The sequence below is a fragment of the Typha angustifolia genome, chromosome 4 (assembly GCF_048772165.1).
Source record: "Typha angustifolia cultivar Huaian chromosome 4, ASM4877216v1, whole genome shotgun sequence".
NCBI classification, from domain to species: domain Eukaryota; kingdom Viridiplantae; phylum Streptophyta; class Magnoliopsida; order Poales; family Typhaceae; genus Typha; species Typha angustifolia.
Window position 1 is genome coordinate 1,497,966 of NC_133242.1, and position 15,552 is coordinate 1,513,517.

At 37.6% G+C, this 15,552-nt stretch overlaps 2 protein-coding genes and 1 non-coding gene across 7 annotated transcripts; 1 reads left to right on the forward strand and 2 right to left on the reverse strand.

The window, feature by feature from the left end:
- Window positions 1-117: 117 nt before the first annotated feature.
- LOC140758638 (protein FAR1-RELATED SEQUENCE 5-like) lies at window positions 118-4,632 on the forward strand. Of its 5 annotated transcripts, none has more exons than XM_073094875.1 (3): window positions 118-348; window positions 558-3,243; window positions 4,086-4,632. In XM_073094875.1, exons 2-3 carry the CDS (start codon window positions 1,156-1,158, stop codon window positions 4,134-4,136), a joined length of 2,139 nt encoding a protein of 712 aa, XP_072950976.1. In that variant the 5' UTR covers window positions 118-348; window positions 558-1,155; the 3' UTR covers window positions 4,137-4,632. The 5 variants fall into 5 exon arrangements, with proteins under 5 accessions (XP_072950976.1, XP_072950978.1, XP_072950980.1 ...); XM_073094877.1 differs by having other exon boundaries at window positions 686-3,243; XM_073094879.1 differs by having other exon boundaries at window positions 119-348; window positions 1,136-3,243.
- Window positions 4,633-6,283: 1,651 nt separating this feature from the next.
- Window positions 6,284-6,355, reverse strand: TRNAC-GCA (transfer RNA cysteine (anticodon GCA)). The gene has a single exon. It is a non-coding gene; the product is annotated as a tRNA-Cys (tRNA).
- A 3,817-nt stretch (window positions 6,356-10,172) lies between these two features.
- Window positions 10,173-15,136, reverse strand: LOC140758640 (calcium-dependent protein kinase 10-like). Its single transcript, XM_073094880.1, has 7 exons — window positions 13,705-15,136; window positions 13,207-13,350; window positions 12,210-12,362; window positions 11,751-11,866; window positions 11,354-11,521; window positions 10,562-10,786; window positions 10,173-10,478 (listed from the first exon to the last, which is right to left on the reverse strand). The coding sequence occupies exons 1-7, from the start codon at window positions 14,549-14,551 to the stop codon at window positions 10,356-10,358; spliced, it is 1,776 nt and encodes a 591-aa protein (XP_072950981.1). The 5' UTR covers window positions 14,552-15,136; the 3' UTR covers window positions 10,173-10,355.
- Window positions 15,137-15,552: the final 416 nt, after the last annotated feature.

Below are 15,552 nucleotides of genomic sequence, written 5' to 3' on the forward strand. Positions count from 1 at the left end.
GTGTTAATTAATCTCAAATCTTAATTATAAAATCACAATAACTCTTTTATTTTAAATTAAAAAAAAAAGAATTAAGAGAGAGAGAGAGAGAGAGAGTAAAATAACATCCAATCACAATATTCGCGGTGGGAATAAGGTTTTGGGGAAGTCGGAGCACCACATCCATTTTTCTGATCACCTCCCGGTGATCCAGTGCTTCGTTTGGTGTCACCGCTGGGTCTGATCACCGCCGGTACCGTTTCGTCAGCTGGATCTTCGGCTCCTTTGCCTCTCCCGCTCGAAAACTAGGGTTTGATTCACCTCAAAGTCTCCTGATCTAGAGCTCGATCGTTTACTCCTTTGGGAGCGGTAAGTTGTTTCACCTCTTTTGCTTCACCTCCCCCTTTCCGGATTTGTTTATTTCTGGATATCTTTTGCTCCTCTTTTCCCACATCCTTTGGGTTCTGTCTTTCCCCTTCGGATCTATGACCCAACTGATTCAATTCGTCGATCGAGAGATAATTGTTCAATTTAGTTAATTAATGCTCCAATTTTTGTTTTTTCTTGTTTCCGTTCAGAGGAAGCCGAGAGATTCCATTGACTTGAGATGTGATAGATGCTCCTGTTGCTGCAGTTTGATGTCAATTTTGTTTTTAAAAAAATTATTTTTTTTGGGTTGAATTCGATCTCATTTTGTCTCTTTTAGGGTTTATGTTGGTATTCTGTTCATCACCATGGGGATTTTGGAGCCTACCGTGGACAACTACAGAATTCAGTTAGCTAATTCTGTCAATGGCTGGAGTTGTTTTCAGAATCTTTTATCACGCTATGTGATATTAGTGTTTGTTAGTGCATTCAAAAGTGGAACTCTTTCTTCAATTCTTCTCATTTATCAGTATGTTCGACTACTTCGCAAGAATAAGTATTCTAATATACAGGACAACCTTAGTTACTCTTGTCACAATCTCAAGATGGAGAAACTTTTTGCTCGAAGAGATGAAATGGGTTTTTCTCGAGCCCAGATTGCATCAGCAATCTTGGTATTGGTTTTGATCCATCTGAGATTAATTGCAGCTAGTATAATATTTAGAAGAAGTGGCCTGTTACAGCAGGAACGCTTGCTACTGGATACCTAAGACAAGATGGAATTTTGCAGGTTTTGATCTCATTATATTCATGGAGAGTACCAGGAGCGATGGTGATGAATTAATAGATGACTACGTTGAGTGCCTCATGTCATTGGATACCAATGCTCGGCCAGGGGAGAATGAGAACCCAATTCTTTCTGCCCCTAATGAAGAACCAGAAGATATACCTGTTGGGATAGCTCTGCAACCTGTCGTAAAAGATTTAATTTCCATTGCTTCAGAGGATCCAAAAGAACCAGTTCTAGGCATGGAGTTTGAATCGGATGAGGCTGCAAAGACATTCTATAATGAGTATGCTAGGCGTTTGGGCTTCCCATTTAGGGTTGGCAGGTCTCGACGTTCTAAAGGAGTGGAAGAGGTGCTCATTATGAAGAGATTTGTATGTTCGAAAGAGGGTATCTATAGGAAAAAACCATCATGTGAGAGCACAAGGAAGCGTGAGCGGATATCGATGAGGGAGGGTTGCAAGGCCATGATGGAGGTCATTCGGGACTCTAATCGTTGGGTGGTTTCTAAGCTTGAAAAAGCTCATAATCACCATCTTGGCACTTGTAGTAGAGTAGGTTATCTTCGTGCTAGAGGCTTTATTGAGACCTCCGACAAAGCTACTATAGTGGCTTCTGATGCAATGACTCTTCTGCGGCAGAATGCCTTTGGGGAAGGAGGAGATGCTCAGAGCCTTCTTGATTATTTCAAGAAGATGCAAGCAGACAGCCCTGCTTTCTTTTATGCCATACAGGTCGACAACAATAGCTGTGTTACAAATGCCTTTTGGGCTGATGCTAAAGCTAGAGCTGCATATCGCTCTTTTGGTGATGCTGTAACATTTGATACAACATACAAGAAAAATAAGTACATGATGCCCTTTGTTACTTTCTCTGGAGTCAATCATCATCTGCAGCCTGTTATCTTTGGATGTGCCTTGCTTATAGACGAGACTGAGTTTTCATTCATTTGGTTATTTGAGACATGGTTAGCTGCAATGGGTGGTCGGCCTCCATGTTCATTAGTTACTGATCAAAACAGGGCCATGACAGCAGCAATTACAAAAGTTTTTCCAAACACCTGCCATCGGTTTTGCAAATGGCTCATCCTAAGTAGAAGCAAGCAGAAGTTAGCTCATGTATATTCATCACACCCTTCTTTGAGAGCAGAACTGGAAAAATGTGTTCTTGAATCTGAGACCATTAGGGCATTTGAAACAACTTGGTTGTCAATCATAGATAAGTATGATCTCAGAAAGAACACGTGGTTACAAGCATTATTCAATATCCGTCAAAAGTGGATTCCTTTGTACCTCAAGGATACATTCTTTGCTGAAGTTTCTCCAGCACAGAAGTTAGAAACTATGAACGACTTCTATAAAAAGTACTTTAATACTAAAACCTCATTAAAAGTGTTCCTTACACAGTTCGAATTAGCCATGGCAAGCCGATACGAGGATGAAGCACAGGCTGACTTTGACACACTATATACTAGACCACTTTTGAAGACGGGATCCCTGATAGAAAAACAAGCAGCATCTATTTACACAAAAGCAGTTTTCAGTAAATTTCAGGAGGAATTTGCGCAGTCTTTGGGTTATAGCATTCAGAAAATAAAGAATGGTACTATTAACAAGTACAGTGTTACTAGAGATGGGGATTCTCTTGACACATTCTTTGTCTCTCATAATACTGCAAAAAAGACAGCAAACTGTAGTTGTAAAAATTTTGAGTTTTCAGGCATTTTATGCCGTCATGTTTTGGGAGTTCTCTTAGTTGACGATCCACGTGCACTCCCAGAAGAGTATTTCTTGGAACGTTGGACAAGACAAGCCAAATTAGGTGTTATTTTAGATGACGACAATATTGGTCCTCAGGGAACTTGTCAAGAATCCATCACATCACGGTACAATAATCTTTGTCACGATGCTCTCAGATGTGCAGAGAGGGGTGCAACTTCACTGGAGATGTACAAAGCAGCAAAAGATGTGTTGCAGAAGGCCTACGCAGAGATTATTGCCTATGAAAGAAATGTCAGTCAAGGAGCACAAAGGGATGCAATCAACATTAATGAGGAGATTACAATAGATGACGGAATGAATGAACAATCTTTACAAGATCCTGAACGGAAGGTATATTTACAATAATGTATTCATGTATTTGGTCCATATTCTAGTTATTATTGTTTGCAATGTGAGTTTGTGCTTAATAGTTCTCATTCATGTCAAGTATCACTTCCTATTACTATGTTTGCATTTTTCCATTATAATTCATTATAATTGCATCTCCAGAGGGGTGTGATATCTGTACTCTGTAGTATGATAATTTTAGGGGTTCAACTTCTCACGATTTCTATTTTAGTATAACTGCTGTTCTAGCATTAACTGATATTGTAGTTTTCTTCTATTTTGATGCATTTGTCATGCTGGCAAGTAATGATCTTGAAGCATGTCAAGTTTGCAGCATAAATATCGGATGTCCATATTTGCACTGTAGAATTTATGGCCAAAGCAATCAGGGTGTGTGCAGCAAGATGAAAATCTACTATGTCGGTGGTAGTGGGATGATATAATCAAGCTATTTGGTTTTTGTGTATCTCTGTGAACTCATGAGCATGAGTGTTGATCGTGTACCAATACATGTGATAGTTTTTTGACCTGTACCTGCGCTAACCTATTCTGCTGGTTTTATAATTCTTTATCATCCTGCCTTCATGCTGTTCGCTTTTATTAGCATCCAGTGCATATGTCCCATTCAATCCAAGAGTACTATTTTTTCCATTGAAAGAAAATTAAATAGCAATTACAACCTTTTTCCCCTTTCTTGAAATGATCTACAGTTGTGTATATCTAGTTAGCATGTACTTTCACATGAATAGACATGTTAAATTTGTTTGTTAGAAACCTCTGCATTGCAAGGTATACGGACATGGCAAATTGCACTCAAGAAACGAGCTTTCTTTGTGCCTTCGCAGGTGACTAACTTACTTGGGCAGTTGCTTGGTTCCTCCTGGTCACCAGTGTGAAGTGCTGGTTTCCTTCTGCCATTGGTGCTCACTTCTTTCATCAGCTGCTTGGTGCAGTAGATGAGCCATCCACTGTGGTCTCAGCAGTTTGTTGGAGAACAGCATATAGAAATTGTTGATAGATATTTTTGGTATACTGGCTCCCAGGTCCAGGGTGCCCCGGAAACCAGCAAAAGATTTCCATCCTGCTTCGTCTTCCATACCTGAATACCTATTGACCTCGGCAAACCTGGTTTCTTAGCGGAAGATGTTATTTTTGCTTGAGATGATGGCTTTAAAGCTTGGTCCTCGTCACCATAAGAATTGTAATTTGTGATGCCTAAGCCAATTCATTATGTTTTGCTTCATTAGGTGCTAGCGATGTAACATATGACTTTTGCGCTTGAGAATCGAATTTAGGTTATGTCAATCGGCTAGTAATGTTCATTGAGACTTTTGTAAAGGTGATCCAAAATGTAGTGAACTATTTGTTCTGAATGCTGAATTAAGTTATTAAGATCTTGGAAGGTGCATATGGCAAGGCTTGAATACTCTGCAACTGTGAATATTTTCTGCTTGGCAAAAATCTGCACAGGAAAATCAATTGAGAGACATCCCCACCCCTTTTTCTTTAATTTCAATTTTTCACTTTTCTGTTATGTGTTTTTACTAAGAAATAGTCCAAATTAGTGGAAATTTGCTGAATTTAGATCTTGGAGACGAATTGCCTGTTCATGTAATGTGTGTGATGGATCTCTCAAGTAATATCTTGGCTATAATTTCCATTGCCCTTGTTATCATTTCATTAATGTCATTAGTTAAATATCACCTCAGGTTCGGAGAGAATTAAATGTACAATTTAGATATGTGTCTTGCATTCTGAAATTGCTATGTATATATATATATATATATATATATATATATATATATATATATATATATATATATATATATATATATATATATATATATATATCAAAGGAAGAGAATTTCAATGTTACAAACTGTACACACACTTATAACCAAATACTTCTCAATTCCCTATGAATGTTTTACAAAGTAGAATTAAATCAAAACAAAGCAGTGTACTCTTGAAGGTATTGTACTGTATTAGGAGAGAACAAGAACAAACTAGGTGATAGCAGACCAGGTGATACTGGAGAAGGAACTGAAGGTGATATTGTTTGTTGAAAGCCCAGGGTGAGCAGCAAAGGGTCAACCCCATCTCCAACTCCTGCATCTTCCCCGTCTACTTCACCACTCACTTCATGTGCTCCGGCGAATTCAGCTTTCCCAGGACTCTGGGAGGCCGAAGGCGCCGCCTTGCCGGTCAATCGCTGCACGACGGCCATGAATTCTTGCGGCCCGGCATGGATAATCTTCGGTGTCTGCACGTGCACGATTATCGGCTGAGAACGGTCACCGAGCACCGTCGCCGCCGGTTTCTTCACCTTCCAGGAGTCCCTCGCCACCCTGAGGGGTTGTGGTCTCTGGCCTCTGGTCTCTGTTCTCTTGGATGAAGCCATGGTGGATGTGTTTGATAACAAGTCACTGTTCCATTGCTTGCATATATACTGAAGAGGCTATGGCAAAGTCAAACTCGTTTGGTCAACCACTGCCTCTGACTGCTGACTTTTTTAACACAGACGTTAAGAGAGAGAGAGAGAGAGAGACAGAGACAGAGACAGAGAGAGGATTAGCTATTTGGGTCAAAGTCAAATTATGCGTGAATTTTATTATTTAACAATGTCACCGATCACGACGAAAGAGTTGTTTGTGCATATATAAATATAAAGAGAGAGATGACGAACTATAATAATTAGGCAAAATAATCGAGCAGGGGTATGACCGTACCTCTAATTTGACTACATTTGCAAGCGTTGACCGATTTGTTCAGACTTTGAGAAGTCCACGTGGTCTTCGTACATCGCACGGCGACTTTTTAAGTAGAACGAGGGGCCTGATTGCAATTATTTTTACATAGTTTTTTAGGCTACCAAATCCGATACTGGCGAAAGCTTTCAGATTGGATTGGGCTGACCAATAAGCAATTATTGCACAATTTCACACTTAATTAAAAACAATATATTATGGATGCTATACCTACTAATTACTTTTAGAAATACTTCATAGAATCCACAAAACAAAGAAACGAAAAATAGTACGGAAGGGCCCAACCGGGTTCGAACCGGTGACCTATTGATCTGCAGTCAATTGCTCTACCACTGAGCTATGGACCCTTTGATGAGGACGTTGCTCTTTTTAATCCAAGAAATATTTGTAATTAAAGAGAATAGATTCTGAAAGCAATTGCTCACCAAGATGATCTGAATTGCCTTTATTTTATTTTATTGTTATTTTCAAGAGTGAAAATAGAGTTGGGCCCAAGTTAAGTTTGAAGTTTTAGAATTAAATTTTTAAGAGGTTATTGATTTCCATATCAATAGCCTATTTTTATTTCATAACTCTCAGTATTACAGTACTGTAGGCCATATATCTTATTTACTTATTATCTATCTATAATATAAATTGTTAGTTTATTACTTAACATAATAGTTAGGTTATATTTATAATTATCCAAAGTCATAATGACAAATCTTCTATTACCAAACAATTGCCGAGTCATCTCAAAGACCCAACTACCCAAAGCCTTACTTTTCCTCACAAGTTTGTAGTGCAAAGTAGTTAGAATTGGTTAGAATTATGTTCACCTTTTCCTCATGCCATTCTACAACTACTACAGTATACATAATGCAAAATAAAAAGAAAGTAGAAGTTTTTTTTTGTCCCTTTCTAAATCTTATATTTATTTATCATTTAGTTTACTTTTTTTGACAATTATAAGTTAAAATATAAATATAATTATACTGCATATAAAAATAATTAGAGTTGACCGTTGGATTTGATAGAGGAAGAGTAGTGATAAATTTATCATTTCAGCTTTAATTCAGCAATCGTCGGTGTGTCATCATCAAATAATAATCTATATTTTAACTTACCAAATTTTTTTTATCATTCATGAGTCTAAAATGATAGATAAAGAGCCGATCTTCTCTAGATACAGAGGTACTTAGGTTATACCAAGTTTTAGCTAATATATTAAGCTTTAAATTATATACATCATCGAACGATTACTTTGAACTAAACACTGTTAAAATCTGTCCTAAGCCGTCATACTATCTAAATCAATTCCTAGTCAGTGGTTTCTCTACATCCTAATTTGTTGGATTGTTCTCCGATACTTATAGGCGTGGCTTATGATGAGCTTATTTTATCCATAAAAATAGGTTTACAGAATAGAAAATCCTAAGCATCTTGTGATTATAATAAGATAAAAGGATGACTTGGCCTAAAATGGATTTAATTAGGGATAAAATAAAACATTAAGCCTAAGAGCATTAAAAAGATAAAATGAAGAACAACCTATATAAATTAACACACGCAGTTCTTTAATAAATAAACCTTCACCTCTAAAATAATCAATAATTAAATTTTGCCACATACTAAATATTGGAGGAAATTTCTGATTTGCCACCCACTAGTAAAACCGTGACAGATCACGATTCACGGATTACTCTTAGAAAGATTAATTTATATACGTAAATAAATTTCAAATTATCCCTCCGGTAAATATTTAAAATCAAATTATATTTTTCAATTTTTTTTTATTAAAACTTAGGTAGAGATAATGTAAGTTACCATAGCACCCTCATAGTATTAATGATTTTATTGTTTAAGTAAATATAAATCCTCTACCTATATTTTTAATATAATTAAAAATTTTGACTTAAAAATAAGATACATGAAATAATTCGGTTGTAACTCCGTAGCATAATTAGATTTATTTATTGGCAACCGTTAATTAGTTTGCAAGCAGTTCAAACGGTTTTCAGGGATTTTTGCATATAACCGCCTATATTTAACTTTATTATAAAAGTCCACTAATCCTTTTCAAATTTAAGAGAAAATTATAAATAACATCCTCTGGTTTAATTACATTGTAGATAAAAGGTTTTCTTTTTATTATTTGCAAATAGAGCCCTCTATAAATATAATTTAGCCCGACTACCGAGTTAATTTTAATTAAGCAACTAAATTAAGGATGTAAAATAGTATTTATAACAAAAATTAAGCCTCCAAAATATTAAAGTCGCATTCAAATACAATTTCACAAGATTAACGAATCCAAAATCACATGAAACAAACAACCACCTCCTTTTTTTTTTATCACCTTGACATTGAGGGCATTTTTTGTCAAAAGGTATAGAATATTCTAACTACACACGGAGGTGGACTTGTCTTGCAAACATACCCATTGAAAGAGGATCCGGAATTGCAAAATTTCTACAGAGAGGTTCTGCAAAAATAGCCTAATTTTAGGACAACTCATCCATCCATCCGTTCATCCGATCATCCATCGGCAACCGAGTGCTTGGGATGTAGTAAGTTCCTGCATTCATTGACTCCAGCCGATCCCATCTCCTTACTAAATCCGTGGAGTCAACAACGGTCAATAACCCAACTCTGCTCTGTTGCTTCCTTCTATTAACAGCCTTCCTCTTAGCTTTTCCCGGCCTCTCTCTCTCTCTCTCTCTCTCTCTCTCTCTCTCTCTCTCTCTCTCTCTCTCTCTCTGACCCAATTTAGAACGCCTCCTCCTTCGAACGGAAGCCCAGAAAAGAAGAGATGGAAACCAGTGGTTGTATGGGATTAATGGCAGTCGTCGTTGCTTCCAGCGGCGTCGTTCTCGTAGCTCTTCAGCTGCATCGCAGACTCGCCTCCGATTTCATGAAGAAGATGGAATCAGAACTCGGTAAAGATTTCTCCTTTTTTTTCTCATTATTTCTTCTTCTTCTTCTTCTTCTTCTTCTTCTTCTTCTTCTTCTTCTTCTTCTTCTTTGTTGTAATAATATTGATCAATAGGCGGCGTAAGGATCCGGCGGAAGAAGAAGGTGACGTTCGCCGCCGACGTGATCGATCCGTCAAAGGATAACAAGGAGTATCGCAAACGGAGGCTGACGGCGTCGGATAAATAAATTAATTTTCTTCACATCTCGTTGTTTTCAATCAACGAGTTTTATAGAGAAGAGGGAGTTTCTTGTGATTATATATATAAAATGCTGCAAGTTGGCAAGTCTTTCGTAGTTCTTAGTGTCTCTTTTAGTCTTGTTGTGGTTTCTCTCTCTCTCTCTCTCTGTCTCTCGTTGTGTCTGGCTTACAAAGGAATCCAATTGCGTCCAATGTTGAAAGGAGCACTTTTTATATTGGAATCTAATATTAAATATTTTGGAGGATAGATTCGCAATTAGTTCTTCTTGGTTTTGATTGTTTAGGCCCTCTTTTGATGCTATTAGATTACGAAGGGATCCTTCTCTTTTGTCCCTCTTGTGTTCTTTGTCGGCATTTGATTAGGACACAGTAGGATTAAGATAGGATTAACCAATGTGAAGCTGCACATTATGGCTTAAATAAGAATACTCATGTTTATTAATAGCAAGTTGGGGAGACTAATCAAGGTTCTTATCCTAATATCCTTTACACGTTTGCCTAATTCTTTTGTATGTTAATCTTATTATTATTATCACCATTATTGGAAAATCTATTGACAATGCCTCAAGTTTTACTTTCGTTCTTGTTAGAAAGTTAGACCCTTTCAACCTTTCTATATGGTAATCGTCTGTTAATCTAACTAACCACTTAATATTTTTGGGGTAATAAAACTAAATTACAGGAGTCGAATGAATGATATATAAAAGCAACTTATAAGATATTCTTTAAGAAATTTCTCATTATTATTATTGTAAAATAGGAGGTTCAAATCTTAATGTGCTCTTCTACATTCATTTTACTTGGGCTAATGCTAAGGGCAAGGATTCATGCACATCACACTTTCAAATATAGCAATTATTTCCTGCACATTATCTACTTTCTCTGAATTCCCCATAGAGGATTACAAGCAGAACAATAAATGCAAGTCATTGTTTGTAACTTTGAAAGTGAAGGACTTTTTTAGTGCAGAATATTAGAGAAAAGAAACTGATTCGCTGACGAGAAAAAACTTGTATAAGAGAAGAAAATAACAACGCATCGCATATAATTGTGTACTGCATTTCCATGGTATATTCTTGAATCTGAAATTGCTCGCGGATCTCTACATATCACACTCAATTTAAAACTATGCCAGCTCTATAAATGATGATAATTTTGAGGAAAAAAAATGTTGTGTCTTAGTACTACCTATTTTAACCAAGCTTTAGAGCCTCCCTAAACCCAATGGTGAGACTACTTTGCAAGCCTTTCTTTCCAAAGCCTGCATTTCCTTTCTGCATCATCGCAACAAATTCGTTGTAATCTATGCGTCCATCCTGCCAAAAGAACAAAAATAGCAACTTATTTCCCTAAAGTCAAGATATAGTAATCATAATATCTTTGGCAGAAGAAAATTTACATTGTCTTGGTCTACTTCTCCAATCATTTCCTCGAGTCGGACATCTTCAATACCAAACTCTTCACAAGCTTGTTGTAACTCATCTTGAGTTATGTAACCACTTCCATCCTTGTCGAAATACTGGAAGGCTGCAAACAAGTGGTCATCCCTCTCGACTTTGTTCAAATGCAAAGTAGCAGCTACAAACTCTCCATAGTCTATGGTGCCACTGTTATCTACATCTGCCTGAAGTATCGACAAAAAGAAAGGAATCAGAAATAATGGGAGAGAGGAACTATGATTGAGACACAATTTCAACTACATATATTGAAGATCATGCAGGTAGATGTAACAAACTTTTGTGAGTGATTTGGCGGAAGCAATCATAGGAAAGATAATAATGAAAGATAACTGAAAAAAATGATCCTCCAGTAATACCAAGCTGGGTCCGTATATTTTCTGTTAGCATTGATTTGAGTGCAAACCAATTTATTAAATCTGCCTTCAGTTGCTATATAATTGGAATATAATGAAATTGTTGTTGTTCTAGTACTAATGCAGCTCGAGTATATGAAGAACAAGCATAAGAAATACAGGACAAGTCTTGGCATTCCTTTCACACTCGTACATTTGGCTTCTTCACTGAGGTATATTTGTTTTCCAAGTCAGGACAATTAAGTTGATAGTGGTTGCACTAGCAATTCAAAAGAGTAAAAATCATTTTATTCAAGAGATATTTTGTTCCACTATAGAAGAAATTAGCAGTAACTAGATGATTACCAATTACTTGCAAATAAAATTTGGAGAACTCACTGCTTGCATAAGGGCATATATCTCAGATTCCTTAAGATTAGCCCCCACTCTCTCCAATCCAACCTTGAGTTCTTCAAAAGTGATCTGCCCACTATTATCTGTGTCTATCATCTTAAACATTTCTTTTAGGCCGGCAATTTCATCCTCGGAGAGGTTCTCAGCAATAACCTAGAAAAATGGATCACATTAGCAGTAGAAACTTGGCAGAGTGATGAATTCAGTGGAAAAAATCATATAGTTCAGAAGTTTCACAATTTTCTGCGGTACTATACCAACAGATATCTAAAGGCTATCTGTGTGACAGACAAATGAATTACTTCAAAAGAAGTAATCAGCTTGTCTGAAATGAAGAAGGAAATGTAAGTAGATCAAAATAGAATTTCTGGGTAACACTTACTCTAAGAGCCATCTTCTTGAGCTTGTTCATCGCAGAGAATTGCTTCAAGCGAGACAAAACTGCAGAATCTAGTGGTTTATCAGGAGCTGCACCACCAACCTGAACCCAGGGATGGCCTAAAAGAAAACAAAGAGAACAGTCAAAAAGTTACTTTGATATGTTGTAATGAATATCCAGGAGAGAATGAATTCAGACTTCATTATGCTGGCTGTAAATGTTCCTCTGATATACCATTTACAATTAGGTAGATAGGCTTGAACCAAAAGGCAAGCCAACAATGTAACATATTACAAATTTGTAAATGTTTGAAATATGTGACGCTTTCCTTCCCATGCAGCATATGTATGCGCTTTGTAATTGTCCAGATGACATTTCATATTGAAACCAGTTCTATTTTTTTAAATTGATCATAAAGGATACACTTATAGTATAAGAACCAGAGAAAAGTCAGAAACTCACATAGAACTTCATGAGCAGTCAACCGCTTTTTGGGGTCTCTAACAAGCATTTTCCTTAAAAGATCTTTGGCACTCTCTGAGATGCTAGGCCATGGTTCTGACTGGAAGTCAAGATTTCCATGCAAAACCTCTTCAAATATACCCTGCTCGCTTTCTGGTTGTAGAAAAATGAAGGCAGAACAATTAGCAAACGTTCAATATTTCACTCTGTGTGCATCAACATGCATAGATAATGCAGATATAGGTGCATGTGATACATAAATTCAATTTAGATAAACCACTTGGTTAGTGCTACCAGGTTTCCACTTGATTTCTAGTTTAGGAGAATCAGCATCAGAGAATTTTGATTCTGAGCAAGTCTAAGTATTGGATCAAGCAATTGGAGTTTATCAATAGAAGGCTGCATGTATTTAGCCACCATCACAGTGTATGTCCAATTTGAGTGGAAGGCATCTTAAAATATGAACTTGTATTTTAGACACAGAAGTTGCACATGTTGCATGTCATGTCGAACAACTAGGACCCTTTATCTAAGTGCACTACCAGTCTACCTGTTGCCTCAGTAGTCCCAAAAGGACATTTAGTTCACCATTCTCTCTCTCTCTCTCTCTCTCTCTCTCTCTCTCTCTCTCTCTAACACACATATGGGTACATATATCTATACATTTATATCCACACAAGGCAAACATATGTAAAAGGTTTATAATATCACAGACTAAACTAGATCGTCAACAGATAAATTTAAATCCAAGTAAATTTAAGTTTCAGAATTCTAATTGTTGGAAGTGAATACTAGATCTAATCATCTAAAAGGCCCAAGTACAAAACAAATGTGTAATTTTGTGTTTATGTATCTATGACTATGAGTCTCTCTATACATAAATTTGCTTTCTAGTGTGTAACCCTGTATTAATATTATATCTACACAAAACTTTGTACATCCTTTCATAATACTCAACGATATAAAATCTTATGATCTGTGAGATCAAGGTCCTTACCGGCCCAAAATGGAGGCACACCGCACAACAATATGTAAATTATTACCCCAGCACTCCAAATATCCGCTTCTGGGCCATACTTCTTCTTTAGGACTTCTGGTGCAACATAATAAGGGCTACCAACCACATCAGTGAATATATCACCTGAAATAAATCTCCATTAATTAAACTTTATTAAAATATGATTGCAAGTCTTAGAAGATCTCTGCATATGTAATGTTACTCAGCAGGCAACTAATGAATTGAACAACCAACTGACCAAGAAATAGAGAGAATAAATTATACAGCCAAAAAAATTGATATACTTATCCTGTCAAAAGAGTTATTTCCAGAAAATCTACCCAAAACCTTCACATTTATGACCGTTGAAATTATCTCATACTAGTCACATATTTACACCATATTATTAGTTTCATTCAACATAGTATAAACAATCATACATTCATAAACACAATCCTCATACACAAACTAAGCAAATCTACAGATGAGGAAATTTACCTGGTCGGAAAAAGATAGATAATCCAAAATCTATGGTCTTAAGTGGTGCTTCTTCAGTCTGATTAACAAAAAGAAAGTTCTCAGGCTTGAGATCACGATGCATGACTCCCAAAGAATGGCAAGCCTCCACCACGCCGGCAATCACCCTACCAAGCTCAGCTGCCTTCCTTTCTGTATAATGCCCCTTCTGCACAATCCTATCGAACAATTCTCCTCCAGCACACAGATCCATGACAAGATGAACTGCCACAGCATCTTCATAGGCCCCTTTGATCGAAATAACATTCGGATGACCAGCCAAATGATGCATTATCTGGATTTCCCTCCTAACATCCTCCACATCCTCCTCGGTTGCTAATTTCCTCTTCAAAATGGACTTGCACGCATATTCCTTCCCGGTCGCCTTCTCCACACATAGATATGTAGTTCCAAATTGCCCTTGCCCAAGCTTCCGTCCTAAGCTATATATATCCTTCAAATTCTCTGTTTTACGCTTCAATACAGAACCAGCGAGAAGGCCAGCACTTGATACTCTCTTTACTTGCGGAATCTTCGCCCGCGGCTTGGCTGCAGTTGGATCAGGCACTGGCTTAGCATCAATTTCAGGGGGTTTAGTAGCCTTTTCCTCTCCTTTGTGGATCATTATAGGTTCCGGAGCCTTATTCTGAACGGCCTGGGAAACATCGGTGGCAGATCTAGCCGACGACGGCGAGGTCTCACTGCCGGCGACAGAGCCATTTGCAGGTGGCAATGCGGCCCCCTCGGACCGGGTACGCCACAGAACAGCAGAAACCGATTGGAAGAAACCGTTCTTTGTGATGCTCGGGCCGACGCATGTGTTGCCCATATTAATTGATACTTAAAATTCTCCGAAACTCCTCTGTAGCATTAAGTCAACCCTCATCAGATGCACCAACTAATGAGATAAAGCTCTCGGTGCGGCATTCCATCAAACAAATCGCACACGGAGGAGCTCAGGAGCCGAGAATTGTGCACCAAGATCGGAGCTTTTGCAAGAAGATATAGAAGATTCAGCAAGACAAGAGGGAAATATGTCAAAAGCTCGAAACTTTTTACTTGGTAAATAAAGAACACGTCAGAAGATGGAGTGCGACGCGATAGAACTTTGCTGGAAAAGGCAAGGAGTCAAGAATGGACTCGATCAGAAACGAGGAACTAGTATCTTAGGAGCAAGCCGCATGTTTCCAAAAGTGGAGCTTTACTGCAACCCATATCCCAATATCCGATTAAGACATCAGCAGAGATGACCTTCCTCGCGGGGGAGATAGGAGAATCGGTAGATACGACTAAAGAGAGAGAGAGAGAGAGATGAGGGGCGCTGGCGCGAAGTGGGGGAGGAGGGCATAACAGTCACTTTTGCCCCTCTCTCTCTCTCTCTCTCTCTCTCTCTCTCTCTCTCTCTCTCTCTAGCATCCAAAGACCAAAGGAACGCGTTTATGCTCAAATTATTCTCTGAAATTTCCATCCTTTTTTGTCAAATTTGAGATAATTTTCTTTTTCGTGATACATTGACAAGTTCACGGGTTTTAATTATTTTGTCATTATTTTCTCGTAGTTGTTGATGGTCCCATATCACGCGCATTTGACCCCGTAAACAAAATTAGGTTTTCATTTTTCTTTTATTTATTAGAGAGAGAGAGAGAAAGATGCATATGGAGGAGAATTCGGTGGTGGAATTTAGGGATTTTGACAACTCCGCAGATTTCGTTGCCGGCCATGGCCGGAATTGAAGGATTACATGTGAATATGTGATGATGCTAGGTAGTGTCTGGGGGCTTATCGGTGATTTCGGATATATTATTCAGAAAATTATAAGATATTATGGCC